Consider the following 27574-nt stretch of genomic DNA (forward strand, 5'->3'; position numbering starts at 1 on the left):
CAGATGATCCAGGGAATGTCCTGGAGCAGAGTTTCCAAGTGCAGGAGAGTGAGGAGGGATTTGGCGTCATGCCTTGAACTTCACCGTAACTCTGTCTTGTCCTGCAGCTTGACTTCCCGAAGAGAAGAATGTCCTGCTCCAGCCTGAGTGTCCCTTCCTGTGGGGTGGCCACCCCGTACCCGCTGGCTGACACCACCAACGAGCCCTGTGTGCGTCAGTGCCAGAGCTCCACGGTGGTGATCCAGCCCCCGGCTTCGGTGGTCACCTTCCCCGGACCCATCCTCAGCTCCTTCCCGCAGCACAGCGTTGTGGGCTCAGCGGGAGTCCCCGCCATTGCCGGGGGCTACGGCGGCAGTTTTGGAGGCTATGGTGGTTTTGGAGGCTATGGAGGCTACGGGGGCTACGGAGGCCTTGGTGGCTATTGGGGCTATGGAGGCCTTGGTGGCTACGGGGGCTATGGAGGCTACAGTAGCTGTGGAGGCTATGGAGGCCTTGGGGGCTATGGAGGCTTTGGTGGCTACAGAGGCTTTGGTGGCTGGGGATATGGTGGCTGGGGCCGAGGCCTCAGGTCCTTCGGTGGCTGGTGTGGCAGCTGCTGAGCCTCACGTAGGTCTGGCCACAGGCGACAGAGAGCTCCAGGAAAGCCCCTGGCACATCCCAGCATGATGATGTCTGAAGGAAGAACATCCCTTCAGCACTGCTGGAATCCAGAGGCTGGACGCCTCTTGCCCTTTCGAGCCCATCTCTGCCTTCCTCCTGCCCTGCTAAATCATCCCTTCAAGACTTGTTGCCCCCTGATGACAGAGACCCACACTGGGTGCCTGCGCCTGCAGCATGGTGGATGCTCTTGTTAGCTCTGCCCACTGCCAGCAGAGGTGGGCTAGCCCTGGTTGGGGCCCTGCTCTTGTCCCAGCTCCTTCTCCCCTCCTTAAACTGCAATAAAAGCTGTGTTGCATCACAGTGTTGACCCTTGGTTTTATTTGTTTTTTCCTCCATACACAATATCCCAAGTGGCAGTGTGGGTTTCCACGAGTGTCCCAGACAGCTCCCACTCATGGCCTTCTGATGGAGACCTTTGGAGGGTGCCTGGCTTCCTCCTGCTTTCCCTCAGAAATCACATCTTGCTACGGGAGGGCTGTCCAGAGCAGGGACCATGCTCACCTGGAGGGACCACAGCTTATCCTTCTTTCCCTCCCTGCCTTCACCCCTCCTTAAGCTCCTGCACTGTGCAGCCCAAGAAGAACTGTCGGGACCAGCAGTGTGTTTGCTGCCCACTCTGGCCATTCCCAGGGGCTGCCTGCAGCCCCGTCTCTCCTGGGATTGTCATGCCAACGGAGCCATCTCAACGGCAAAGGTCCAGCTCAGAGTCACTTGGGAGAATACAGGCCAAAAATAGAGAGTGTCACCAATTGCCAGCACCTTCCCAAATGCTTTGCCTCCATCGCCTCCACATTCCTCCAACCTTGCACCACGTTCTCCTCCAGTGTTTCCTCCATCTTCTAATGCTTCTTGGAACAATTTTGGTCCCATCTGCCCCTCACTGCTGCTGCAGTTTCTCTTTCCGGCCATTCCCTGTGTCACCCACACTCAGTCCACAGACACACGTCTGCCCAGGAACACTGTGAGAGCTTCCCAGAGTCCCATCCTCTGGAAGAAAATGTGCTGGGCGTTATCCTGCCCTTCCTCACACACCAGCCCATCATGTAGACCACACCTCCTAAAGCATCCAGCCACAGCAGCCATGATAGGATCACCAAAACCCCCCTCCAGCATGATGCTCCTCAACACAGGGAACGCCACGCGAGCCAGAACAGAGCAGATGGCTGACAAGAGTTCATGGAATCTGGGTAGATATGGGGGTGGATGAAGCCTCTTTCCTGGGCTCCCCAGCAACGGCTAAAGAGCTGCCACGCTGCACTTCCTGATGGCTTTGGCCGGAACTCTCTGCGCAAGACCACTGTGTAGTGCTGGGATCACACTCTGAGAAGCTACCTGGGGAAAGGAGGGACCTCGGCAGTGTTGGTTGTGCAACCTGCCGCTCAAAGAGCTTTATGGTTCATATGACCTGCATATCCATGGACAAACCATGGCTCTGAGAGGAAACTTGGGGAGACTTGGCTGTGTCTATCGCACCCTTTCTGATTAGTCCCCACCACTGACTGGGCACGGGGACACGGTCAGCATGTGGCAGCAGCCCTGTACATGCCGTGTTTTGTTAATCTCCATTTCCCTGGACCTCCCAATGTGACCAATACCAAGCCAACAAAAGAAGGCAATGGCAGCATGCTGGTTTTGCAGAAGATTTGGAATATCTTCTGCATAATCCTATGACGCTTTTGCGTATTCCAAGCTGCCTTTGGGAAGGTATTGTGTTTCCTGCTGGAGGGACATGTAAGGAAGCTCAGTGCGATGTCCTCTACAGCACCGAGACTGAAGGTCATCAGTAGTTGGAACTCATGGAGCAACAGTCTACGTGCTACCGGGGCACTACCGTGGGAGATTGAAGCAGCGCATACGAACATGCTCAGAGGTTTGGGGCAAGTGGCAAAGAAGAAAGAATCAGAAAAAAGGAAGGGTCAACATTGCGATGCAGCACAACTTTTATTGGAATTTAAGGGGGAGAAGCTGGGACTAGTGCAGAGCCCACACCAAGGCCAGCCCAAGTCTTATGGCTGCGGGCACAGCTATAAAGAGCGTCAAGCCGACCACAGGAGAAGTCACCCAGACTGGGTCTCTGGTATCAGGGGGCAAAAAAAGTGTCAGGGATGCTGAAGCAGGGCAGGCGGAAGGAAGTGTTGGCCCACAAGCAGGCATGAGACGCCCATGCACTGGATCCCAGCAGCGCTGAAGGGATGTTCTTCCTTTGGGCATCATCATGCTGGGATGTGCCAGGGGTTTTCCTGGAGCTCTCTGTTGTCTGAGGCCGGACCCAGGTGGGGCTTAGCAGCTCCCACAGCTGGCACCGAAGGACACAAGGCCTCGGCCCCAGCCTCCATATCCGAAGCCCCCATAGCCTCCGTAGCCACCAAAGCCTCCGTAGCCACCACAGCTACCATAGCCTCCATAGCCCCCATAGCCACCAAGGCCTCCATAGCCTCCACAGCTACCATAGCCCCCAAAGCCTCCATAGCCACCAAGGCGTCCATAGCCTCCATAGCTACCATAGCCTCCATAACCCCCATAGCCACCAAGGCCTCCATAGCCCCCATAGCCTCCAAAACTGCCGCCGTAGCCCCCGGCAATGGCGGGGACTCCCGCTGAGCCCACAACGCTGTGCTGTGGGAAGGAGCTGAGGATGGGACCAGGGAAGGTGACCACCGAAGCCGGGGGCTGGATCACCACCGTGGAGCTCTGGCACTGACGCACGCAGGGCTCGTTGGTGGTGTCAGCCAGCGGGTACGGGGCGGCCACCCCGCAGGAAGGGGCACACAGGCTGGAGCAGGACATCTTTCAGGCGGTCACGGAGTCCTGGAAAATGCACCAGGGATTAGGCAAGGGTGAGGGCAAGAAACTCTATCAAGGGAGGCAGGGAGAGATCTGTAAGGGGCTCCCAAGAGCTGCACTTACACCTTTGATCAGGAGAGTCAAGCGCAGGAGTCTGGATAGAGGCTGCGAAGCCTTCAGCTCTTTTATACATGTCCCAGAGTTCCCGGGGCATCAGCCGGGGGGCGGGAGCAGAATGCCCAAGGACTCATGGAACCCAGTGGATAAACTTCACTATACACTTAATTAGATGAGAAACTCTTGTCCCTATTTATTGGGGTCAGTGGTACACGAACGTGCCCTGGAGTACCTATGGGGAATGGGATATGGCACGGCGCATTCCACGATATACAAGGTGCTGCTTTAGCTGACTTTGCAGCACCGATAAACACGCATCTGTCATTAATCCCCCACTTTGCCTATGTGGAAGAGGCACAGGCATCTGTCAGAAGATTGCTGTGCTCAACTGTGCCGCCCTCAGCAGCAGTCCCATTGCTGAGTGAGCCAGCAGTGCCCAGCGAGCCTGTGCCTGTGGGGAGCGTGGCCACGTGAACCCTGGCTCTCTGTGGGTGCTCACCAGCCTCTCGTGTCACAGCCCTCAACGTCCAGCTGAGGAATCGAGTCCCTGCGGAAAGGGCTTGAGGAGGACCACGCTCACGGGCACGTGGCCAAGGAAGCTGGGGGAATCCTGGTTCCCTTCCTGCCCTCCTGCCTCTCCGTGCATGTCACCCTCTCACCCATGACCCTTCTGCCGCATCTCACTGCTCTCCTAAGACGTCAGTGCTGAGCTCCCAGCATATGGGTCTCCTCTGACACAGCAATTGCAGCTCCCACTCTTTGCATTGCTGTTGATTATTGAGCCCCAGTCACAGCCTGAGAAGCAAGCTCATGGAGGTGGCCAAGGTTTAGGGATGCTTCTGAAGTGTTGCCCCAAAAGGGTACTGGAATGTATTGGGCCTTTGGAAGTCATTCCAAGCATGCGGAATGGCTTCTCCCCTTGCCCAAGCTCCCTGTGCATCTGTTAACCACCTTGTAAAAGAGAGGTAATGACAGGCGTGAATGCTGTGCCCAGGATTGCAAAGCACTTCTGCAAGGTGCTCAGGATTCCAGCACATGAGCAAAGCGGCAGGATTAGGGACTGATTGGGGTTTACTGGTGCCATGAGGTCAGCTACAGCATCGCCTTGTCTTTCATATCATTGCGTGTCATGATCCGTCCCTCCCATTCCGTTTTTGCTCTCCAGAACACGTTCGCTCGCTACTGTCCCCAATGAGGACGGATTCACTTTGTTTCATGAGGCGTCACGGCTTGGTTTCATCATTAGCTGGGGCTTCTGTCGCTGACCCTGGCCACTGCCCCAGGCAGTGTGGGACATGTATAAAAGAGCTGAGGGCTTCACAGCTCCCTATCCAGCTTCTTCCACTTGACTCTCCTGATCACTGCGGTAAGTGCCAGACTTGCGTCTTTCGCTTCTTCTTCAGCTGTGTGTCTTTGTCAACATCTCTTTGCTGTCTTCTCCATCACCTCTCATGAGAATAGATAGGATGTGAAGGTGCTCTTTTAGAGGCAGGGAAACGCTTGAATTTTAATGTTGCAAGTAAGATGCATAGAGAATACCAATGCACTCAAGTCCCTTGGCAGGTCAGTGATTTCTTATTTGCGTTTGATCTGCGGGGTCTTTTTTTTTTCCTCGGGTCCAGTCAGGCACAAGGAGCATGGAGGAGAGCAAGGCGTTTACAGCAGCATGTCAACTGTGGAACAGGTTTCTTGCTCTGACCACCTCAGATGATCCAGGGAATGTCCTGGAGCAGAGTTTCCAAGTGCAGGAGAGTGAGGAGGGATTTGGCGTCATGCCTTGAACTTCACCGTAACTCTGTCTTGTCCTGCAGCTTGACTTCCCGAAGAGAAGAATGTCCTGCTCCAGCCTGAGTGTCCCTTCCTGTGGGGTGGCCACCCCGTACCCGCTGGCTGACACCACCAACGAGCCCTGTGTGCGTCAGTGCCAGAGCTCCACGGTGGTGATCCAGCCCCCGGCTTCGGTGGTCACCTTCCCCGGACCCATCCTCAGCTCCTTCCCGCAGCACAGCGTTGTGGGCTCAGCGGGAGTCCCCGCCATTGCCGGGGGCTACGGCGGCAGTTTTGGAGGCTATGGTGGTTTTGGAGGCTATGGAGGCTACGGGGGCTACGGAGGCCTTGGTGGCTATTGGGGCTATGGAGGCCTTGGTGGCTACGGGGGCTATGGAGGCTACAGTAGCTGTGGAGGCTATGGAGGCCTTGGGGGCTATGGAGGCTTTGGTGGCTACAGAGGCTTTGGTGGCTGGGGATATGGTGGCTGGGGCCGAGGCCTCAGGTCCTTCGGTGGCTGGTGTGGCAGCTGCTGAGCCTCACGTAGGTCTGGCCACAAGCGACAGAGAGCTCCAGGAAAGCCCCTGGCACATCCCAGCATGATGATGTCTGAAGGAAGAACATCCCTTCAGCACTGCTGGAATCCAGAGGCTGGACGCCTCTTGCCCTTTCGAGCCCATCTCTGCCTTCCTCCTGCCCTGCTAAATCATCCCTTCAAGACTTGTTGCCCCCTGATGACAGAGACCCACACTGGGTGCCTGCGCCTGCAGCATGGTGGGTGCTCTTGTTAGCTCTGCCCACTGCCAGCAGAGGTGGGCTGGCCCTGGTCGGGGCCCTGCTCTTGTCCCAGCTCCTTCTCCCCTCCTTAAACTGCAATAAAAGCTGTGTTGCATCACAGTGTTGACCCTTGGTTTTATTTGTTTTTTCCTCCATACACAATATCCCAAGTGGCAGTGTGGATTTCCACGAGTCTCCCAGACAGCTCCCACCCATGGCCTTCTGATGGAAACCTTTGGAGGGTGCCTGGCTTCCTCCTGCTTTCCCTCAGAAATCACATCTTGCTACGGGAGGGCTGTCCAGAGCAGGGACCATGCTCACCTGGAGGGACCACAGCTTATCCTTCTTTCCTCCCTGCCTTCACCCCTCCTTAAGCTCCTGCACTGTGCAGCCCAAGAAGAACTGTTGGGACCAGCAGTGTGTTTGCTGCCCACTCTGGCCATTCCCAGGGGCTGCCTGCAGCCCCGTCTCTCCTGGGATTTTCATGCCAATGGAGCCATCTCAACGGCAAAGGTCCAGCTCAGAGTCACTTGGGAGAATACAGGCCAAAAATAGAGAGTGTCACCAATTGCCAGCACCTTCCCAAATGCTTTGCCTCCATTGCCTCCACATTCCTCCAACCTTGCACCACGTTCTCCTCCAGTGTTTCCTCCATCTTCTAATGCTTCTTGGAACAATTTTGGTCCCATCTGCCCCTCACTGCTGCTGCAGTTTCTCTTTCCGGCCATTCCCTGTGTCACCCACACTCAGTCCACAGACACACGTCTGCCCAGGAACACTGTGAGAGCTTCCCAGAGTCCCATCCTCTGGAAGAAAATGTGCTGGGCGTTATCCTGCCCTTCCTCACACACCAGCCCATCATGTAGACCACACCTCCTAAAGCATCCAGCCACAGCAGCCATGATAGGATCACCAAAACCCCCCTCCAGCATGATGCTCCTCAACACAGGGAACGCCACGAGAGCCAGAACAGAGCAGATGGCTGACAAGAGTTCATGGGAATCTGGGTAGATATGGGGGTGGATGAAGCCTCTTTCCTGGGCTCCCCAGCAACGGCTAAAGAGCTGCCACGCTGCACTTCCTGATGGCTTTGGCCGGAACTCTCTGCGCAAGACCACTGTGTAGTGCTGGGATCACACTCTGAGAAGCTACCTGGGGAAAGGAGGGACCTCGGCAGTGTTGGTTGTGCAACCTGCCGCTCAAAGAGCTTTGTGGTTCATATGACCTGCATATCCATGGACAAACCATGGCTCTGAGAGGAAACTTGGGGAGACTTGGCTGTGTCTATCGCACCCTTTCTGATTAGTCCCCACCACTGACTGGGCATGGGGGCACGGTCAGCATGTGGCAGCAGCCCTGTACATGCCGTGTTTTGTTAATCTCCATTTCCCTGGACCTCCCAATGTGACCAATACCAAGCCAACAAAAGAAGGCAATGGCAGCATGCTGGTTTTGCAGAAGATTTGGAATATCTTCTGCATAATCCTATGACGCTTTTGCGTATTCCAAGCTGCCTTTGGGAAGAATTGTGTTTCCTGCTGGAGGGACACGTAAGGAAGCTCAGTGCGATGTCCTCTACGACACCGAGTCTGAAGGTCATCAGTAGTTGGAACTCATGGAGCAACAGTCTACGTGCTACCGTGCACGTAGAGCACTACCTCTACAGAGCACTCTACGGGCACTACCGTGGGAGATTGAAGCAGCGCATACGAACGTGCTCAGAGGTTTGAGGCAAGTGGCAAAGAAGAAAGAATCAGAAAAAAGGAAGGGTCAACATTGCGATGCAGCACAACTTTTATTGGAATTTAAGGGGGAGAAGCTGGGACTAGTGCAGAGCCCACGCCAAGGCCAGCCCAAGTCTTATGGCTGCGGGCACAGCTACAAAGAGCGTCAATCCTACCACAAGAGAAGGCACCCAGATTGGGTCTCTATTATCAGGGGGCAAAAAAAGTGTCAGGGATGCTGAAGCAGGGCAGGCGGAAGGAAGTGTTGGCCCACAAGCAGGCACGAGACGCCCATGCACTGGATCCCAGCAGCGCTGAAGGGATGTTCTTCCTTTGGGCATCATCATGCTGGGATGTGCCAGGGGTTTTCCTGGAGCTCTCTGTTGTCTGAGGCCGGACCCAGGTGGGGCTTAGCAGCTCCCACAGCTGGCACCGAAGGACACAAGGCCTCGGCCCCAGCCTCCATATCCGAAGCCCCCATAGCCTCCGTAGCCACCACAGCTACCATAGCCTCCAAAGCCTCCAAAGCCACCAAGGCCTCCATAGCCTCCACAGCTACCATAGCCCCCAAAGCCTCCATAGCCACCAAGGCGTCCATAGCCTCCATAGCTACCATAGCCTCCATAGCCCCCATAGCCACCAAGGCCTCCATAGCCCCCATAGCCTCCAAAACTGCCGCCGTAGCCCCCGGCAATGGCGGGGACTCCCGCTGAGCCCACAACGCTGTGCTGCGGGAAGGAGCTGAGGATGGGTCCGGGGAAGGTGACCACCGAAGCCGGGGGCTGGATCACCACCGTGGAGCTCTGGCACTGACGCACGCAGGGCTCGTTGGTGGTGTCAGCCAGCGGGTATGGGGTGGCCACCCCACATGAAGGGGCACACAGGCTGGAGCAGGACATCTTTCAGGCGGTCACGGAGTCCTGGAAAATGCACCAGGGATTAGGCAAGGGTGAGAGCAAGAAACTCTATCAAGGGAGGCAGGGAGAGATCTGTAAGGGGCTCCCAAGAGCTGCACTTACACGTTTGATCAGGAGAGTCAAGCGCAGGAGTCTGGATAGAGGCTGCGAAGCCTTCAGCTCTTTTATACATGTCCCAGAGTGCCCGGGGCATCAGTCAGGGGGCGGGAGCAGAATGCCCAAGGACTCATGGAACCCAGTGGATAAACTTCACTATACACTTAATTAGATGAGAAACTCTTGTCCCTATTTATTGGGGTCAGTGGTACATGAACGTGCCCTAGAGTACCTATGGGGAATGGGATATGGCACGGCGCATTCCACGATATACAAGGTGCTGCTTTAGCTGACTTTGCAGCACCGATAAACACGCATCTGTCATTAATCCCCCACTTTGCCTATGTGGAAGAGGCACAGGCATCTGTCAGAAGATTGCTGTGCTCAACTGTGCCGCCCTCAGCAGCGGTCCCGTTGCTGAGTGAGCCAGCAGTGCCCAGCGTGCCTGTGCCTGTGGGGAGCGTGGCCACGTGAACCCTGGCTCTCTGTGGGTGCTCACCAGCCTCTCGTGTCACAGCCCTCAACGTCCAGCTGAGGAATCGAGTCCCTGCGGAAAGGGCTTGAGGAGGACCACGCTCATGGGCACGTGGCCAAGGAAGCTGGGGGAATCCTGGTTCCCTTCCTGCCCTCCTGCCTCTCCGTGCATGTCACCCTCTCACTCATGACCCTTCTGCCGCATCTCACTGCTCCCCTAAGACGTCAGTGCTGAGCTCCCAGCATATGGGTCTCCTCTGACACAGCAATTGCAGCTCCCACTCTTTGCATTGCTGTTGATTATTGAGCCCCAGTCACAGCCTGAGAAGCAAGCTCATGGAGGTGGCCAAGGTTTAGGGATGCTTCTGAAGTGTTGCCCCAAAAGGGTACTGGAATGTATTGGGCCTTTGGAAGTCATTCCAAGCATGCGGAATGGCTTCTCCCCTTGCCCAAGCTCCCCGTGCATCTGTTAACCACCTTGTAAAAGAGAGGTAATGACAGGCGTGAATGCTGTGCCCAGGATTGCAAAGCCCTTCTGCAAGGTGCTCAGGATTCCAGCACATGAGCAAAGCGGCAGGATTAGGGACTGATTGGGGTTTACTGGTGCCATGAGGTCAGCTACAGCATCGCCTTGTCTTTCATATCATTGCGTGTCATGATCCGTCCCTCCCATTCCGTTTTTGCTCTCCAGAACACGTTTGCTCGCTACTCTCCCCAATGAGGACGGATTCACTTTGTTTCATGAGGCGTCACGGCTTGGTTTCATCATTAGCTGGGGCTTCTGTCGCTGACCCTGGCCACTGCCCCAGGCAGTGTGGGACATGTATAAAAGAGCTGAGGGCTTCACAGCTCCCTATCCAGCTTCTTCCACTTGACTCTCCTGATCACTGCGGTAAGTGCCAGACTTGCGTCTTTCGCTTCTTCTTCAGCTGTGTGTCTTTGTCAACATCTCTTTGCTGTCTTCTCCATCACCTCTCATGAGAATAGATAGGATGTGAAGGTGCTCTTTTAGAGGCAGGGAAACGCTTGAATTTTAATGTTGCAAGTAAGATGCATAGAGAATACCAATGCACTCAAGTCCCTTGGCAGGTCAGTGATTTCTTATTTGCGTTTGATCTGCGGGGTCTTTTTTTTTTCCTCGGGTCCAGTCAGGCACAAGGAGCATGGAGGAGAGCAAGGCGTTTACAGCAGCATGTCAACTGTGGAACAGGTTTCTTGCTCTGACCACCTCAGATGATCCAGGGAATGTCCTGGAGCAGAGTTTCCAAGTGCAGGAGAGTGAGGAGGGATTTGGCGTCATGCCTTGAACTTCACCGTAACTCTGTCTTGTCCTGCAGCTTGACTTCCCGAAGAGAAGAATGTCCTGCTCCAGCCTGAGTGTCCCTTCCTGTGGGGTGGCCACCCCGTACCCGCTGGCTGACACCACCAACGAGCCCTGTGTGCGTCAGTGCCAGAGCTCCACGGTGGTGATCCAGCCCCCGGCTTCGGTGGTCACCTTCCCCGGACCCATCCTCAGCTCCTTCCCGCAGCACAGCGTTGTGGGCTCAGCGGGAGTCCCCGCCATTGCCGGGGGCTACGGCGGCAGTTTTGGAGGCTATGGTGGTTTTGGAGGCTATGGAGGCTACGGGGGCTACGGAGGCCTTGGTGGCTATTGGGGCTATGGAGGCCTTGGTGGCTACGGGGGCTATGGAGGCTACGGTAGCTGTGGAGGCTATGGAGGCCTTGGGGGCTATGGAGGCTTTGGTGGCTACAGAGGCTTTGGTGGCTGGGGATATGGTGGCTGGGGCCGAGGCCTCAGGTCCTTCGGTGGCTGGTGTGGCAGCTGCTGAGCCTCACGTAGGTCTGGCCACAGGCGACAGAGAGCTCCAGGAAAGCCCCTGGCACATCCCAGCATGATGATGTCTGAAGGAAGAACATCCCTTCAGCACTGCTGGAATCCAGAGGCTGGACGCCTCTTGCCCTTTCGAGCCCATCTCTGCCTTCCTCCTGCCCTGCTAAATCATCCCTTCAAGACTTGTTGCCCCCTGATGACAGAGACCCACACTGGGTGCCTGCGCCTGCAGCATGGTGGATGCTCTTGTTAGCTCTGCCCACTGCCAGCAGAGGTGGGCTGGCCCTGGTCGGGGCCCTGCTCTTGTCCCAGCTCCTTCTCCCCTCCTTAAACTGCAATAAAAGCTGTGTTGCATCACAGTGTTGACCCTTGGTTTTATTTGTTTTTTCCTCCATACACAATATCCCAAGTGGCAGTGTGGGTTTCCACGAGTGTCCCAGACAGCTCCCACTCATGGCCTTCTGATGGAGACCTTTGGAGGGTGCCTGGCTTCCTCCTGCTTTCCCTCAGAAATCACATCTTGCTACGGGAGGGCTGTCCAGAGCAGGGACCATGCTCACCTGGAGGGACCACAGCTTATCCTTCTTTCCCTCCCTGCCTTCACCCCTCCTTAAGCTCCTGCACTGTGCAGCCCAAGAAGAACTGTTGGGACCAGCAGTGTGTTTGCTGCCCACTCTGGCCATTCCCAGGGGCTGCCTGCAGCCCCGTCTCTCCTGGGATTTCATGCCAACGGAGCCATCTCAACGGCAAAGGTCCAGCTCAGAGTCACTTGGGAGAATACAGGCCAAAAATAGAGAGTGTCACCAATTGCCAGCACCTTCCCAAATGCTTTGCCTCCATGCCTCCACATTCCTCCAACCTTGCACCACGTTCTCCTCCAGTGTTTCCTCCATCTTCTAATGCTTCTTGGAACAATTTTGGTCCCATCTGCCCCTCACTGCTGCTGCAGTTTCTCTTTCCGGCCATTCCCTGTGTCACCCACACTCAGTCCACAGACACACGTCTGCCCAGGAACACTGTGAGAGCTTCCCAGAGTCCCATCCTCTGGAAGAAAATGTGCTGGGCGTTATCCTGCCCTTCCTCACACACCAGCCCATCATGTAGACCACACCTCCTAAAGCATCCAGCCACAGCAGCCATGACAGGATCACCAAAACCCCCCTCCAGCATGATGCTCCTCAACACAGGGAACGCCACGAGAGCCAGAACAGAGCAGATGGCTGACAAGAGTTCATGGGAATCTGGGTAGATATGGGGGTGGATGAAGCCTCTTTCCTGGGCTCCCCAGCAACGGCTAAAGAGCTGCCACGCTGCACTTCCTGATGGCTTTGGCCGGAACTCTCTGCGCAAGACCACTGTGTAGTGCTGGGATCACACTCTGAGAAGCTACCTGGGGAAAGGAGGGACCTCGGCAGTGTTGGTTGTGCAACCTGCCGCTCAAAGAGCTTTATGGTTCATATGACCTGCATATCCATGGACAAACCATGGCTCTGAGAGGAAACTTGGGGAGACTTGGCTGTGTCTATCGCACCCTTTCTGATTAGTCCCCACCACTGACTGGGCATGGGGCACGGTCAGCATGTGGCAGCAGCCCTGTACATGCCATGTTTTGTTAATCTCCATTTCCCTGGACCTCCCAATGTGACCAATACCAAGCCAACAAAAGAAGGCAATGGCAGCATGCTGGTTTTGCAGAAGATTTGGAATATCTTCTGCATAATCCTATGACGCTTTTGCGTATTCCAAGCTGCCTTTGGGAAGAATTGTGTTTCCTGCTGGAGGGACACGTAAGGAAGCTCAGTGCGATGTCCTCTACGACACCGAGTCTGAAGGTCATCAGTAGTTGGAACTCATGGAGCAACAGTCTACGTGCTACCGTGCACGTAGAGCACTACGTCTACAGAGCACTCTACGGGCACTACCGTGGGAGATTGAAGCAGCGCATACGAACGTGCTCAGAGGTTTGAGGCAAGTGGCAAAGAAGAAAGAATCAGAAAAAAGGAAGGGTCAACATTGCGATGCAGCACAACTTTTATTGGAATTTAAGGGGGAGAAGCTGGGACTAGTGCAGAGCCCACGCCAAGGCCAGCCCAAGTCTTATGGCTGCGGGCACAGCTACAAAGAGCGTCAACCCTACCACAAGAGAAGGCACCCAGATTGGGTCTCTATTATCAGGGGCAAAAAAAGTGTCAGGGATGCTGAAGCAGGGCAGGCGGAAGGAAGTGTTGGCCCACAAGCAGGCACGAGACGCCCATGCACTGGATCCCAGCAGCGCTGAAGGGATGTTCTTCCTTTGGGCATCATCATGCTGGGATGTGCCAGGGGTTTTCCTGGAGCTCTCTGTTGTCTGAGGCCGGACCCAGGTGGGGCTTAGCAGCTCCCACAGCTGGCACCGAAGGACACAAGGCCTCGGCCCCAGCCTCCATATCCGAAGCCCCCATAGCCTCCGTAGCCACCAAAGCCTCCGTAGCCACCACAGCTACCATAGCCTCCAAAGCCTCCAAAGCCACCAAGGCCTCCATAGCCTCCACAGCTACCATAGCCCCCAAAGCCTCCATAGCCACCAAGGCGTCCATAGCCTCCATAGCTACCATAGCCTCCATAGCCCCCATAGCCTCCAAAACTGCCGCCGTAGCCCCCGGCAATGGCGGGGACTCCCGCTGAGCCCACAACGCTGTGCTGGGGGAAGGAGCTGAGGATGGGTCCGGGGAAGGTGACCACGGAAGCCGGGGGCTGGATCACCACTGTGGAGCTCTGGCACTGACGCACGCAGGGCTCGTTGGTGGTGTCAGCCAGCGGGTATGGGGTGGCCACCCCACATGAAGGGGCACACAGGCTGGAGCAGGACATCTTTCAGGCGGTCACGGAGTCCTGGAAAATGCACCAGGGATTAGGCAAGGGTGAGGGCAAGAAACTCTATCAAGGGAGGCAGGGAGAGATCTGTAAGGGGCTCCCAAGAGCTGCACTTACACGTTTGATCAGGAGAGTCAAGTGCAGGAGTCTGGATAGAGGCTGCGAAGCCTTCAGCTCTTTTATACATGTCCCAGAGTGCCCGGGGCATCAGTCAGGGGGCGGGAGCAGAATGCCCAAGGACTCATGGAACCCAGTGGATAAACTTCACTATACACTTAATTAGATGAGAAACTCTTGTCCCTATTTATTGGGGTCAGTGGTACATGAACGTGTCCTAGAGTACCTATGGGGAATGGGATATGGCACGGCGCATTCCACGATATACAAGGTGCTGCTTTAGCTGACTTTGCAGCACCGATAAACACGCATGTGTCATTAATCCCCCACTTTGCCTATGTGGAAGAGGCACAGGCATCTGTCAGAAGATTGCTGTGCTCAACTGTGCCGCCCTCAGCAGCGGTCCCGTTGCTGAGTGAGCCAGCAGTGCCCAGCGTGCCTGTGCCTGTGGGGAGCGTGGCCACGTGAACCCTGGCTCTCTGTGGGTGCTCACCAGCCTCTCGTGTCACAGCCCTCAATGTCCAGCTGAGGAATCGAGTCCCTGCGGAAAGGGCTTGAGGAGGGCCACGCTCATGGGCACGTGGCCAAGGAAGCTGGGGGAATCCTGGTTCCCTTCCTGCCCTCCTGCCTCTCCGTGCATGTCACCCTCTCACTCATGACCCTTCTGCCGCATCTCACTGCTCCCCTAAGACGTCAGTGCTGAGCTCCCAGCATATGGGTCTCCTCTGACACAGCAATTGCAGCTCCCACTCTTTGCATTGCTGTTGATTATTGAGCCCCAGTCACAGCCTGAGAAGCAAGCTCATGGAGGTGGCCAAGGTTTAGGGATGCTTCTGAAGTGTTGCCCCAAAAGGGTACTGGAATGTATTGGGCCTTTGGAAGTCATTCCAAGCATGCGGAATGGCTTCTCCCCTTGCCCAAGCTCCCCGTGCATCTGTTAACCACCTTGTAAAAGAGAGGTAATGACAGGCGTGAATGCTGTGCCCAGGATTGCAAAGCCCTTCTGCAAGGTGCTCAGGATTCCAGCACATGAGCAAAGCGGCAGGATTAGGGACTGATTGGGGTTTACTGGTGCCATGAGGTCAGCTACAGCATCGCCTTGTCTTTCATATCATTGCGTGTCATGATCCGTCCCTCCCATTCCGTTTTTGCTCTCCAGAACACGTTTGCTCGCTACTGTCCCCAATGAGGACGGATTCACTTTGTTTCATGAGGCGTCACGGCTTGGTTTCATCATTAGCTGGGGCTTCTGTCGCTGACCCTGGCCACTGCCCCAGGCAGTGTGGGACATGTATAAAAGAGCTGAGGGCTTCACAGCTCCCTATCCAGCTTCTTCCACTTGACTCTCCTGATCACTGCGGTAAGTGCCAGACTTACGTCTTTCGCTTCTTCTTCAGCTGTGTGTCTTTGTCAACATCTCTTTGCTGTCTTCTCCATCACCTCTCATGAGAATAGATAGGATGTGAAGGTGCTCTTTTAGAGGCAGGGAAACGCTTGAATTTTAATGTTGCAAGTAAGATGCATAGAGAATACCAATGCACTCAAGTCCCTTGGCAGGTCAGTGATTTCTTATTTGCGTTTGATCTGCGGGGTCTTTTTTTTTTCCTCGGGTCCAGTCAGGCACAAGGAGCATGGAGGAGAGCAAGGCGTTTACAGCAGCATGTCAACTGTGGAACAGGTTTCTTGCTCTGACCACCTCAGATGATCCAGGGAATGTCCTGGAGCAGAGTTTCCAAGTGCAGGAGAGTGAGGAGGGATTTGGCGTCATGCCTTGAACTTCACCGTAACTCTGTCTTGTCCTGCAGCTTGACTTCCCGAAGAGAAGAATGTCCTGCTCCAGCCTGAGTGTCCCTTCCTGTGGGGTGGCCACCCCGTACCCGCTGGCTGACACCACCAACGAGCCCTGTGTGCGTCAGTGCCAGAGCTCCTCGGTGGTGATCCAGCCCCCGGCTTCGGTGGTCACCTTCCCCGGACCCATCCTCAGCTCCTTCCCCCAGCACAGCGTTGTGGGCTCAGCGGGAGTCCCCGCCATTGCCGGGGGCTACGGCGGCAGTTTTGGAGGCTATGGTGGTTTTGGAGGCTATGGAGGCTACGGGGGCTACGGAGGCCTTGGTGGCTATTGGGGCTATGGAGGCCTTGGTGGCTACGGGGGCTATGGAGGCTACGGTAGCTGTGGAGGCTATGGAGGCCTTGGGGGCTATGGAGGCTTTGGTGGCTATGGAGGCTTTGGCGGCTGGGGATATGGTGGCTGGGGTCGAGGCCTCAGGTCCTTCGGTGGCTGGTGTGGCAGCTGCTGAGCCTCACGTAGGTCTGGCCACAGGCGACAGAGAGCTCCAGGAAAGCCCCTAGCACATCCCAGCATGATGATGTCTGAAGGAAGAACATCCCTTCAGCACTGCTGGAATCCAGAGGCTGGATGCCTCTTGCCCTTTCGAGCCCATCTCTGCCTTCCTCCTGCCCTGCTAAATCATCCCTTCAAGACTTGTTGCCCCCTGATGACAGAGACCCACACTGGGTGCCTGCGCCTGCAGCATGGTGGATGCTCTTGTTAGCTCTGCCCACTGCCAGCAGAGGTGGGCTGGCCCTGGTGGGGGCCCTGCTCTTGTCCCAGCTCCTTCTCCCCTCCTTAAACTGCAATAAAAGCTGTGTTGCATCACAGTGTTGACCCTTGGTTTTATTTGTTTTTTCCTCCATACACAATATCCCAAGTGGCAGTGTGGGTTTCCACGAGTGTCCCAGACAGCTCCCACTCATGGCCTTCTGATGGAGACCTTTGGAGGGTGCCTGGCTTCCTCCTGCTTTCCCTCAGAAATCACATCTTGCTACGGGAGGGCTGTCCAGAGCAGGGACCATGCTCACCTGGAGGGACCACAGTTTATCCTTCTTTCCCTCCCTGCCTTCACCCCTCCTTAAGCTCCTGCACTGTGCAGCCCAAGAAGAACTGTTGGGACCAGCAGTGTGTTTGCTGCCCACTCTGGCCATTCCCAGGGGCTGCCTGCAGCCCCGTCTCTCCTGGGATTGTCATGCCAACGGAGCCATCTCAACAGCAAAGGTCCAGCTCAGAGTCACTTGGGAGAATACAGGCCAAAAATAGAGAGTGTCACCAATTGCCAGCACCTTCCCAAATGCTTTGCCTCCATCGCCTCCACATTCCTCCAACCTTGCACCACGTTCTCCTCCAGTGTTTCCTCCATCTTCTAATGCTTCTTGGAACAATTTTGGTCCCATCTGCCCCTCACTGCTGCTGCAGTTTCTCTTTCCGGCCATTCCCTGTGTCACCCACACTCAGTCCACAGACACACGTCTGCCCAGGAACACTGTGAGAGCTTCCCAGAGTCCCATCCTCTGGAAGAAAATGTGCTGGGCGTTATCCTGCCCTTCCTCACGCACCAGCCCATCATGTAGACCACACCTCCTAAAGCATCCAGCCACAGCAGCCATGACAGGATCACCAAAACCCCCCTCCAGCATGATGCTCCTCAACACAGGGAACGCCACGAGAGCCAGAACAGAGCAGATGGCTGACAAGAGTTCATGGGAATCTGGGTAGATATGGGGGTGGATGAAGCCTCTTTCCTGGGCTCCCCAGCAACGGCTAAAGAGCTGCCACGCTGCACTTCCTGATGGCTTTGGCCGGAACTCTCTGCGCAAGACCACTGTGTAGTGCTGGGATCACACTCTGAGAAGCTACCTGGGGAAAGGAGGGACCTCGGCAGTGTTGGTTGTGCAACCTGCCGCCCAAAGAGCTTTATGGTTCATATGACCTGCATATCCATGGACAAACCATGGCTCTGAGAGGAAACTTGGGGAGACTTGGCTGTGTCTATCGCACCCTTTCTGATTAGTCCCCACCACTGACTGGGCATGGGGGCACGGTCAGCATGTGGCAGCAGCCCTGTACATGCCGTGTTTTGTTAATCTCCATTTCCCTGGACCTCCCAATGTGACCAATACCAAGCCAACAAAAGAAGGCAATGGCAGCATGCTGGTTTTGCAGAAGATTTGGAATATCTTCTGCATAATCCTATGACGCTTTTGCGTATTCCAAGTTGCCTTTGTGAAGGTATTGTGTTTCCTGCTGGAGGGACACGTAAGGAAGCTCAGTGCGATGTCCTCTACGACACCGAGTCTGAAGGTCATCAGTAGTTGGAACTCATGGAGCAACAGTCTACGTGCTACCAGGGCACTACTGTGGGAGATTCAAGCAGCACATACAAACGTGCTCAGTGGTTTGAGGCAAGTGACAAAGAAGAAAGAATCAGTAAAAAGGAAGGGTCGACATTGCGATGCAGCATAGCTTTTATTGGAATTTAAGGGGGAGAAGAAGCTGGGAGTAGTGCAGAGCGCGCTCCAATGCCAGCCCAAGTCTCATGGCTGTGGGCCTAGCTGCAAAGAGTGTCAACCCTATCTCAAGAGAAGGCACCCAGATTGGGTCTCTGTTATCAGGGGGTAAAAAAAAGTGTCAGGGATGCTGAAGCAGGGCAGGCGGAAGGAAGTGTTGGCCCACAAGCAGGCACGAGGCGTCCAAACTCTGGATCCCAGCAGCGCTGAAGGGATGTTCTTCCTTTGGGCATCATCATGCTGGGATGTGCCAGGGGTTTTTCTGGAGCTCTCTGTTGTCTGAGGCCTAACCCAGGTGGGGCTTAGCAGCTCCCACAGCTGGCACCGAAGGACACAAGGCCTCGGCCCCAGCCTCCATATCCGAAGCCCCCATAGCCTCTGTAGCCACCAAAGCCTCTGTAGCCACCACAGTTACCATAGCCTCCATAGCCCCCATAGCCACCAAGGCCTCCGTAGCCTCCACAGCTACCATCGCCCCCAAAGCCTCCATAGCCACCAAGGCGTTCATAGCCTCCATAGGTACCATAGTCCCCAAAGCGTCCATAGCCACCAAGGCCTCCATAGGCCCTATAGCCTCCATAGCCTCCAAATCTACCATAGCCTTCAAAACTGTTGCCATAGCACCCGGCAATGGCGGGGTCTGCTGCTGACCCCACCGCGCTGTGCTGTGGGAAGGAGCTGAGGATGGGTCCAGGGAAGGTGACCACCGAAGCCGGGGGCTGGATCACCACCGTGGAGCTCTGGCACCGATGCACGCAGGGCTTGTTGGTGGTGTCAGCCAGCGGGCACGGGGCGGCCACCCCGCAGGAAGGGGCACACAGGCTGGAGCAGGACATCTTTCAGGCAGTCATGGAGTCCTGGAAAATGCACCAGAGGTTAGGCAAGGGTGAGGGCAAGAAACTCTATCAAGGGAGGCAGGGAGAGATCTGTAAGGGGCTCCTAAGAGCTGCACTTACACGTTTGATCAGGAGAGTCAAGCGCAGGAATCCAGATAGAGGCTGCGAAGCCTTCTGCTCTTTTATACATGTCCCAGAGTTCCCGGGGCATCAGCTGGGGGGCAGGGGCAGAATGCCCAAGGACTCATGGAACCCAGTGGATAAACTTCACGATACACTTAAGTAGATTAGAAACTCTCGTCCCTCATTACTGGGTTCAGCGGCATGCGAACGTGCCCTGGAGTACCTATGGGGGATGGGATATGGCACCGCATATTCCATGATAGACAAGGTGCTGCTTAAGATGATTTTGCAGCACCGATAAGCACACATCTGTCATTAATCCCCCACTTTGGCTGTGTGGAAGAGGCACAGGCATCTCTCAGAAGGTTGCTGTGCCCAACTGTGCCGCCCTCAGCAGCAGTCCCGTTGCTGAGTGAGCCAGCATTTCCCAGAGTGCCTGTGCTTGCAGGGAACGTGGCCACGTGAACCCTGGCTCTCTGTGGGTGCTCACCAGCCTCTCGTGTCGCAGCCCTCAATGTCCAGCTGAGAAATCAAGTCCCTGCAGCAAGGGCTTGAGGAGGACCACGCTCACAGGCACGTGGCCAAGGAAGCTGGGGGAATCCTGGTTCCCTTCCTGCCCTCCTGCACCTCCGTGCATGTCACCCTCTCACACATGACCCTTCTGCCACATCTCGCTACTCCCCTAAGATGTCAGTGCTGAGCTCTCAGTGTGTGGGTCTTGCCTCTCTCACCAAATGCAGCTGGTACTTTTCCGTTGTTGTCGATGAGAATCGTCAGTCACAGCCTGAGAAGCAAGCTCATGGCGATGGCCAATGTTTAAGTATGCTCCTGACCTGATGCCCCACAAGTGCATTGGAAGATGGTACCCCTTTTTGACTTATGTCAATCATGTGGAATGTCTTCTCCCTACACCCAACCTCCCAATGCCTCTGTTTACCACCTTGTAAAAGAGAGGTAATGACAGGTGTGATGGCTGTGCGCAGGATTGCACAGCACTTCTGCAAAGTGCCCAAGACTCCAACACATAAGCAAAGTGGGGAGATTAGGGAGAGAGGAGGATTTACTGCTGCCATTGGGTGAGTAATAATAGAGCCATGTTCCACAGAATTATGTGTCACAGTTTATGCCTCCTATCAACTCTTTCTTAACACAAGATTTCCCCCAATTAAAATGCATATGATTGTCTCGCATTAATACTTGCGTCAGGAAGTTTGTATGCTTCTCTTCTTGATTACCTGTGGTTTCTGCAACCATATATGGGCAAGCTACATGGCAGTAATCATTTGAGAGATGTCTGTGACTCTTCCATGTAGGCAAACTTAGGGATTAGTGACAGATCCATGTTTATTGGCGCTGCAATGTCAGCTAAAGCAGCACTTTGTCTATCGTGGAATGCGCCATGCCATATCCCAACTCCCATATGTACTCCAGGGCACGTTTGCATACCACTGACTCCAAAAAAGAGTGACAAGACTTTCTTGTCTAATTAAGTGTATAGTGAAGTTTATCCACGGGGTTCCATTAGTCTTTGGGGATTCTGCCCCCGCCCCCTGGCCGACGCCCCGGGCAGTGTGGGACATGTATAAAAGAGCTGAAGGCTTCACAGCCTCTATCCAGATTCCTGCATTTGTCTCTCCTGAGCAAACGCATATGTGCAGGTCTTGGGAGCCCCTTACAGATCTCTCCCTGCCTCCCTTGATAGAGTTTCTTGCCCTCACCCTTGCCTAATCCCTGGTGCATTTTCCAGGACTCCGTGACCACCTGAAAGATGTCCTGCTCCAGCCTGTGTGCCCCTTCGTGTGGGGTGGCCGCCCCGCACCCACTGGCTGACACCACCAACGAGCCCTGCGTGCGTCAGTGCCAGAGCTCCTCGGTGGTGATCCAGCCCCCGGCCACGGTGGTCACCTTCCCTGGACCCATCCTCAGCTCCTTCCCACAGCACAGCGTTGTGGGCTCAGCGGGAGTCCCTGCCATTGCCGGGGGCTACGGCAGCGGTTTTGGAGGCTATGGTGGTTTTGGAGGCTATGGAGGTTATGGGGGCTATGGAGGCCTTGGTGGCTGTGGGGGCTATGGAGGCTATGGTAGCTGTGGTGGCTACGGAGGCTTTGGTGGCTACGGAGGCTATGGGGGCTTCGGATATGGAGGCTGGGGCCGAGGCCTTGTGTCCTTCGGTGCCAGCTGTGGGAGCTGCTAAGCCCCCCCTGGGTCCGGCCTCAGACAACAGAGAGCTCCAGGAAAACCCCTGGCACATCCCAGCATGATGATGCCCAAAGGAAGAACATCCATTCAGCACTGCTGGGATCCAGTGCATGGGCGTCTCGTGCCTGCTTGTGGGCCAACACTTCCTTCCGCCTGCCCTGCTTCAGCATCCCTGACACTTTTTTTGCCCCCTGATAACAGAGACCCAATCTGGGTGCCTTCTCCTGTGGTCAGCTTGACGCTCTTTGTAGTTCTGCCCACAGCCATAAGACTTGGGCTGGCCTTGGTGCAGGCTCTGTACTTTTTCCAGCTTCTTCTCCCCCTTAAATTCCAATAAAAGTTGTGCTGCATCGCAATGTTGTCCCTTCCTTTTTTCTGATTCTTTCTTCTTTGCCACTTGCCTCAAACCTCTGAGCACGTTCGTATGTGCTGCTTGAATCTCCCACGGTAGTGCCCTGGTAGCATGTAGACTGCTGCTCCATGAGTTCCAACTACTGATGACCTTCAGACTCGGTGTCGTAGAGGACATCGCACTGAGCTTCCTTACGTGTCCCTCCAGCAGGAAACACAATACCTTCCCAAAGCCAACTTGCAAGATATGAAAATGCTTTAAGGGTCCTCTGGAAGTTCTTCCAAATCCTGTGCAAAACCAGCATTCTGACATTACCTCATTTTTGTTGGCTTGGTATTGGTTATTTTGGGAGGTCCACGGAAAAGTAGAGTAATAACTGCATGTATCAGCCATGTCCCTATGCCCAACTGATCGCCGGTGCGAGTGGGAAAGTGTGTGATTGATAGATACTGGCAAATGCTCCCAAGTTACCTCTCAGAGTCATGATTTGTCCCCAGGTATCTTAGTCACATGAACCATAAAGATCTTTGAGCGAGATGTTGCACTGCTAATCCTCCGAATGTCCCTCCCTTCCCCAGGTGTCTTCTTATTGTTGTATCCTGTCACTGCACAGTGGTATTGTGCAATTCTGGACAAAGCCATCAGGAAGGGCGATGTGGCAGCATGTTTATCATTGCTCGGTACCCAGGAAAAGAGGGGTCATCCATCCTTGCATCTAAACAAGTTCCCTGCACTTTCTCTCAGCCATCAGCTATGTCCTGGCTCACGTGGTGTTGCATGTGTATCTACTGAGCGTACCATGGTAGAAGGAGGTTTTGGTGATCCTGCAGTGGCTGGATGCTTTGGGAGGTGTGTGGCAGTGTGGGCTACACTGTGGGCTTGCATATGAGGAAGGGCAAGAAAAGGTCCAGCAAAGTCTATTCCAGGGCATGGGGCTGTTGAAGTTCTGCTGTCATTCCTGGGCAGAGCCATGTCTGCAGGCTGAAGGTGGGTAACACTGGGAATGGACAAGAAAAGCTTATGCTTCACCAGTGGGGGGAGATGAGGCCATAAGTGCACCAAGGATCCTTGGGAGACAGAAAAAAACTGGAGGTGAATATGGTGAAAGGTTGCAGGAATGTGGAGGTGATGGAGGCAATGGGTATGGGGAGGTGCTGGGGATTGATGACACTCTTCCCTTTTGAACTGTCTTCTCCCAAGTGACTCTGAGGTGGGCCTTTGCTGTTGAGATAGCTGTCTTGGTATGCCGATCCCAGAAGAGATGGGGATGCAGGCACCCCTTCGGAATAGCCAGAGTGTGCAGCAAACCCACTGCTGGTCCCAACAGTTCTTCTTGGGCTGCACAATACAGGAGACAAAGGCAGTGAGAAGAAAAGGGAGTGAAAGAAGGATAAGCTGTGGTCCCTCCAGGTGAGCATGGTCCCTGCTCTGGACAGCCCTCCTGTAGCAAGATGTGATTTCTGAGGGAAAGCAGGAGGAAGCCAGGCACCCTCCAAAGGTCTCCATCAGAAGGCCATGGGTGGGAGCTGTTTGGGAAACTCATAGAAAGCCTTACTGCCACTTTGGATACTGTGTATGAAGGAAGAATCAAATAAAACTAAGTGTCAACACTGTGATGAAACACAGTGTCTACTGAAGATTTAGGGGGGAATGAGTTGGGAGAAGCGCAAAGACCTGGCCAAGAGCAGCCCATGCCTGCAGACAGTGGGCAGAGTAAAAAAGAGCATCAGCACTGCCAGAAGAGCAGGTGCCCAGTCTGTGTCTCTTTCATTAGCGGGCAATGAATCTTGAAGGGATGCTCAAGCAGGGCAGGAGGAAGGCAAAGCTGGGAAACAGGCATGAGGCATTCAAGCTCTGGATCTAGGCAGTGTTGAAGGGATGTTCTTCCTTTGGGCATCATCATGTTGTGATATGCCAGGGGCTTTCCTGGAGCTCTTTGTCGCCTGTAGCCAGCACCAGATGGGGCTTAGCAGCTCACATACCAAGCACTGAAGGACATGAGGCCTTGGCACAGCCACCATATAGGCAGCCCCTAAGATGCTGAAGACTCTATAGCCACAAAGGCCTCTATAGTGCCCGTAGCCCCAAGAGCCTCCATAACCACCACGGCCTCCAAAACTGCTGCCATAGCCACCGGCAATGGCGGGGACTCACGTTGAGCCCACAGCGCTGTGCTGCAGGAAGGAGCTGAGGATGGGCTTGGTGGTGGTATCAGCCAGCGGGCACGGGGCGGCCACCCCACACGAAGGGACACACAGGCTGGAGCACGACATTCTTCTCTTTGGGAGGACAAGCTGCAAGACAAGTCGGAGTTACGATGCAGTACAAGGCCTGAAACCAAATCCCTCCTCACTCTCTTGCACTTGTTACCTCTGCTCCAGGACATTCTCTGGATCATCTCAGGCAGTCAGAGCAAAGTCCCATTCCACAGTGGACCTGCTGCTGGAAACCCCTTGCTCTCCCCCATGCTCCCTGGGCCTGACTGCCTCATAGGAAAGAAGAAAAGCCCCCTCATCAAATGAAGATGGGAAATGGGTGAGATCCAAAGGGACCGGAGTGCATCAGTATTACCTACAGATCTTATGTGCAAGTTTAAGTTCCCAGCCTTTCCCTGGCTCTGAGAGAGTACCATAACATGCTAACTATTCACGGTGAAAGGGAGCTGAGGAAGACAGAGCTGAGGAAGGAAAGAAGGACGTAAGTCTTGGACTTACCAGAATGATCAGGAGAGTCGAGTGGAAGAAGCTAGATAGGGAGCGGTGAAGCCCTCAGCTCTTTTATACATGTCCCAGACAGCCTGGGGCAGTGGCCAGCATCAGCCACAGAAGCCCCAGCTAATGATGAAATCACTTGGTGAAGCCTCATGAAACAAAGTGAATCCATCCTCCTTGGGGAGAGTAGCGAGCAAACGTGCCCTGGAGAGCAAACAGGGAATGAGAGGGAGAGACCATGACGCGCCATGACATGAAAGAAAAGGCGATGCTGTAGCTCACCTCATGGCACCAATAAACCCCGATCGATCCCTAATCCTCCCACTTTGCTCATGCGCTGGAGCCTCGGGCACCTTGCAGAAGTGCTTTGCAATCCTGGGTACAGCATTCACGCCTGCATTACCTCTCTTTTACAAGGTGGCCAATAGAGGTACTGGGAGGTTGGGTGAAGGGAGACGCCATTCCACATGCTTGGAATGGGTCCCAAAGGGCCACCATCTTCCAATGCACTTGTGGGGAAACAGGTCAGGAGCATCCCTTAGCCATCTCTATGATCTTGCTTATCAGGGTGTGATTGAGGACTGTGATTGACAGCAATGGAAAGAGTATGAGCTGCATTTGGTGTGTGAGGCAAGACCCACATGTTGGGAGCTCAGCACTGACGTGTTTGGGGAGCAGCGAGATCCAGCAGCAGGGTCACGTATGAGAGGGAGATGTGCACGGAGGGGCAGGAGAGCAGGAAAGGAACCAGGACTCTGCAGCTTCCTCGGCCATGTGTCTGTGAGCTTGGTCCTCCTCGAGCCCTCTCTGAAGGGACTCGATTCGTCAGCTGGACATTGAGGGCTGCGACACGAGAGGCTGGTGAGCACCCACAGAGAGCCAGGGTGCACGTGGCCACGTTCCCTGCGAGCACAGGCACTCTGGGCACTGCTGGCTCACTCAGCGACGGGGCTGCTGCTGAGGGCGGCATGGTCAGGCACAGCAATCTTCTGACAGGTGCCTGTGCCTCTTCCACGTAGACAAAGTGGGGGATTAGTGCCAGTTGTGTGTTTATTGGAGCTGCAATGTCAGCTACAGCAGCGCCTTGACTGGCATGAACTGTGCCATGCCATACCCCATCACCCATATGCACTCCAGGGCATGTTTGCATACCACTGAATGCAGTAAAGAGGGACAAGAGTTACTTGTTTAATTATGTGTGTCATGAAGTTTATCCACCGGGTTCCATGAGTCCTTGGGCATTCTGCCCACACCCCGCGGCCGACGCCCCGGGCAGTCTGGGACATGTATAAGAGAGCTGAAGGCTTTGCAGCCTCTATCCAGATTCCTGCGTTTGACTCTCCTGATCAAACAGGTAAGTGCAGCACTTGGGAGCCTCTTGCAGATCTCTCCCTGCCTCCCTTGATAGGGTTTCTTGCCCTCACACTTGCCTAACCTCTGGTGCATTTTCCAGGACTCCGTGACCACCTGAAAGATGTCTTGCTCCAGCCTGTGTGCCCCTTCGTGTGGGGTGGCCGCCCCGTACCCGCTGGCTGACACCACCAACGAGCCCTGCGTGCGTCAGTGCCAGAGCTCCTCGGTGGTGATCCAGCCCCCGGCCACGGTGGTCACCTTCCCCGGACCCATCCTCAGCTCCTTCCCACAGCACAGCGTAGTGGGCTCAGCAGGAGTCCCCACCATTGCCGGGGGCTACGGCGGCAGTTTTGGAGGCCGTGGTGGTTATGGAGGCTCTGGGGGCTACGGGGGCTATGGAGGCCTTGGTGGCTTTGGTGGCTACGGAGGCTTCGGCGGCTGCGGAGGATTTGGTGGCTGGGGCCGAGGCCTCCTGTCCTTCGGTGGCAGCTGTGGGAGCTGCTAAGCCCCACCTGGTGTCGGCCACAGACGACAGAGAGCTCCAGGAATGCCCCTGGCATATCCCAACATGATGATGCCCAGTGGAAGAACATCCCTTCATCACTGCCTAGATCCAGAGCTTGGGTGCGTCATGCCTGCTTGTTTCCCAGCTCTGCCTTCCTCTTGCCCTGCTTGAGCACTCCTGCAAGACTCATTGCCCCCTGACAACGGAGACCTGCACTGAGAGCCTGCTCCTCCCGTATTGTTGCTGTTCTTTGTTGCTCTGCCCACTGCCTGGAGACGTGGGCTGCCCTTGGCTGGGGCCCTGATCTTGTCCCAACTCCTTACCCCCCTTGAACGGCAATAAAAGCTGTGTTGCATCGTACCATCGACCTGTGGTTTTGCTTGATCGTTTCTTCTTTCCACGTGTCCTAAACGTCTAGACATGTTGTCCTGCTCTGTTTGAATCTCCCATGCTGTGTCCTTGGAGCATTTGGGCAGTGTGCTCAGTGCGTTCTGACTGATGATCGTCGCAGATGGGTCTTGTAGAGCACTACCCAGTGCGCTCTCTCTGGTCTCTCTCCAGCAATAAACACAACATCCCCAATGCCCTCTTGGAAGAAGCGGAGGAGCCATAGGGGTCTGGTGGCAGATGTCCCAAATCCTCTGCAAGACCAGCATGCTGCCGTTGCCTCCTCTTGTTGCCTTGGTCTAGGTCAGATTGGGAGGTCCAGGCAAATGGAGAGAAGATCTCAGTATGCACAGTGGCCCTGCCACGTGCTGGACATGTCGCGGCGCCCCAGTAGAGGTTGGGACCAGTATGAAGGGGTGTAAGAGATGAAGACAAGTCTTCTCAAGTGTCCTCTCCAAGCCATGATTTGTCCCCGCGTTTCCAAGTCGTATGAAGCATAAAGCTCTTTGAGCAAGAGGTTGCACTGCTGACGCTGACGAGGTCCCTCCCTTCCGCACGTAACTTCTCGTCGTGTGATTCCAGCACTGCACTTTGGTCTTACACAGAGACAGTTGCTGCCAAAGCCATCGGGAAAGGCAATGCGGCAGCAG

General features: G+C 55.0%; 10 protein-coding genes across 13 annotated transcripts; 6 read left to right on the forward strand and 4 right to left on the reverse strand.

The window, feature by feature from the left end:
* The first annotated feature begins 128 nt into the window (after positions 1 to 128).
* Positions 129 to 599, forward strand: LOC115602731 (claw keratin-like). Of its 2 annotated transcripts, XM_030474117.1 has the most exons (2): positions 129 to 462; positions 526 to 599. In XM_030474117.1, the coding sequence occupies exons 1-2, from the start codon at positions 129 to 131 to the stop codon at positions 597 to 599; spliced, it is 408 nt and encodes a 135-aa protein (XP_030329977.1). The 2 variants fall into 2 exon arrangements, with proteins under 2 accessions (XP_030329977.1, XP_030329976.1); XM_030474116.1 differs by having other exon boundaries at positions 129 to 599.
* A 2341-nt stretch (positions 600 to 2940) lies between these two features.
* On the reverse strand, positions 2941 to 3447 carry LOC115602508 (claw keratin-like). The gene has a single exon (XM_030473691.1). It carries the CDS (start codon positions 3445 to 3447, stop codon positions 2941 to 2943), a length of 507 nt encoding a protein of 168 aa, XP_030329551.1.
* Positions 3448 to 5393: 1946 nt separating this feature from the next.
* On the forward strand, positions 5394 to 5864 carry LOC115602732 (claw keratin-like). 2 transcript variants are annotated; one of them, XM_030474119.1, is made up of 2 exons: positions 5394 to 5727; positions 5791 to 5864. In XM_030474119.1, exons 1-2 carry the CDS (start codon positions 5394 to 5396, stop codon positions 5862 to 5864), a joined length of 408 nt encoding a protein of 135 aa, XP_030329979.1. The 2 variants fall into 2 exon arrangements, with proteins under 2 accessions (XP_030329979.1, XP_030329978.1); XM_030474118.1 differs by having other exon boundaries at positions 5394 to 5864.
* Positions 5865 to 8239: 2375 nt separating this feature from the next.
* LOC115602509 (claw keratin-like) lies at positions 8240 to 8728 on the reverse strand. Its single transcript, XM_030473692.1, has one exon. It carries the CDS (start codon positions 8726 to 8728, stop codon positions 8240 to 8242), a length of 489 nt encoding a protein of 162 aa, XP_030329552.1.
* A 1946-nt stretch (positions 8729 to 10674) lies between these two features.
* LOC115602736 (claw keratin-like) lies at positions 10675 to 11145 on the forward strand. The gene is made up of 2 exons (XM_030474123.1): positions 10675 to 11020; positions 11072 to 11145. The coding sequence occupies exons 1-2, from the start codon at positions 10675 to 10677 to the stop codon at positions 11143 to 11145; spliced, it is 420 nt and encodes a 139-aa protein (XP_030329983.1).
* A 2372-nt stretch (positions 11146 to 13517) lies between these two features.
* LOC115602510 (claw keratin-like) lies at positions 13518 to 13997 on the reverse strand. Its single transcript, XM_030473693.1, has one exon. It carries the CDS (start codon positions 13995 to 13997, stop codon positions 13518 to 13520), a length of 480 nt encoding a protein of 159 aa, XP_030329553.1.
* Positions 13998 to 15943: 1946 nt separating this feature from the next.
* LOC115602734 (claw keratin-like) lies at positions 15944 to 16414 on the forward strand. 2 transcript variants are annotated; one of them, XM_030474121.1, is made up of 2 exons: positions 15944 to 16289; positions 16341 to 16414. In XM_030474121.1, exons 1-2 carry the CDS (start codon positions 15944 to 15946, stop codon positions 16412 to 16414), a joined length of 420 nt encoding a protein of 139 aa, XP_030329981.1. The 2 variants fall into 2 exon arrangements, with proteins under 2 accessions (XP_030329981.1, XP_030329980.1); XM_030474120.1 differs by having other exon boundaries at positions 15944 to 16414.
* A 2346-nt stretch (positions 16415 to 18760) lies between these two features.
* Positions 18761 to 19294, reverse strand: LOC115602511 (claw keratin-like). Its single transcript, XM_030473694.1, has one exon. It carries the CDS (start codon positions 19292 to 19294, stop codon positions 18761 to 18763), a length of 534 nt encoding a protein of 177 aa, XP_030329554.1.
* A 1891-nt stretch (positions 19295 to 21185) lies between these two features.
* On the forward strand, positions 21186 to 21611 carry LOC115602739 (claw keratin-like). The gene has a single exon (XM_030474127.1). It carries the CDS (start codon positions 21186 to 21188, stop codon positions 21609 to 21611), a length of 426 nt encoding a protein of 141 aa, XP_030329987.1.
* Positions 21612 to 26153: 4542 nt separating this feature from the next.
* LOC115602738 (claw keratin-like) lies at positions 26154 to 26537 on the forward strand. Its single transcript, XM_030474126.1, has one exon. The coding sequence runs from the start codon at positions 26154 to 26156 to the stop codon at positions 26535 to 26537; it is 384 nt and encodes a 127-aa protein (XP_030329986.1).
* Positions 26538 to 27574: the final 1037 nt, after the last annotated feature.

This window comes from Strigops habroptila, chromosome 22 (assembly GCF_004027225.2).
Source record: "Strigops habroptila isolate Jane chromosome 22, bStrHab1.2.pri, whole genome shotgun sequence".
In the NCBI taxonomy this organism is placed as follows: domain Eukaryota; kingdom Metazoa; phylum Chordata; class Aves; order Psittaciformes; family Psittacidae; genus Strigops; species Strigops habroptila.

Excerpts from the sequence above, each read along its gene's own strand:
- LOC115602731 (XM_030474116.1), top strand. The coding sequence starts at position 129 with ATGTCCTGCTCCAGCCTGAGTGTCCCTTCCTGTGGGGTGGCCACCCCG.
- LOC115602508 (XM_030473691.1), bottom strand. The coding sequence starts at position 3,447 with ATGTCCTGCTCCAGCCTGTGTGCCCCTTCCTGCGGGGTGGCCGCCCCG.
- LOC115602732 (XM_030474118.1), top strand. The coding sequence starts at position 5,394 with ATGTCCTGCTCCAGCCTGAGTGTCCCTTCCTGTGGGGTGGCCACCCCG.
- LOC115602509 (XM_030473692.1), bottom strand. The coding sequence starts at position 8,728 with ATGTCCTGCTCCAGCCTGTGTGCCCCTTCATGTGGGGTGGCCACCCCA.
- LOC115602736 (XM_030474123.1), top strand. The coding sequence starts at position 10,675 with ATGTCCTGCTCCAGCCTGAGTGTCCCTTCCTGTGGGGTGGCCACCCCG. Across the intron at positions 11,021-11,071 it reads CTATGGAGGCTACGGTAGCT|GCTTTGGTGGCTGGGGATAT; the intron begins GTGGAGGCTATG and ends GTGGCTACAGAG.
- LOC115602510 (XM_030473693.1), bottom strand. The coding sequence starts at position 13,997 with ATGTCCTGCTCCAGCCTGTGTGCCCCTTCATGTGGGGTGGCCACCCCA.
- LOC115602734 (XM_030474120.1), top strand. The coding sequence starts at position 15,944 with ATGTCCTGCTCCAGCCTGAGTGTCCCTTCCTGTGGGGTGGCCACCCCG.
- LOC115602511 (XM_030473694.1), bottom strand. The coding sequence starts at position 19,294 with ATGTCCTGCTCCAGCCTGTGTGCCCCTTCCTGCGGGGTGGCCGCCCCG.
- LOC115602739 (XM_030474127.1), top strand. The coding sequence starts at position 21,186 with ATGTCCTGCTCCAGCCTGTGTGCCCCTTCGTGTGGGGTGGCCGCCCCG.
- LOC115602738 (XM_030474126.1), top strand. The coding sequence starts at position 26,154 with ATGTCTTGCTCCAGCCTGTGTGCCCCTTCGTGTGGGGTGGCCGCCCCG.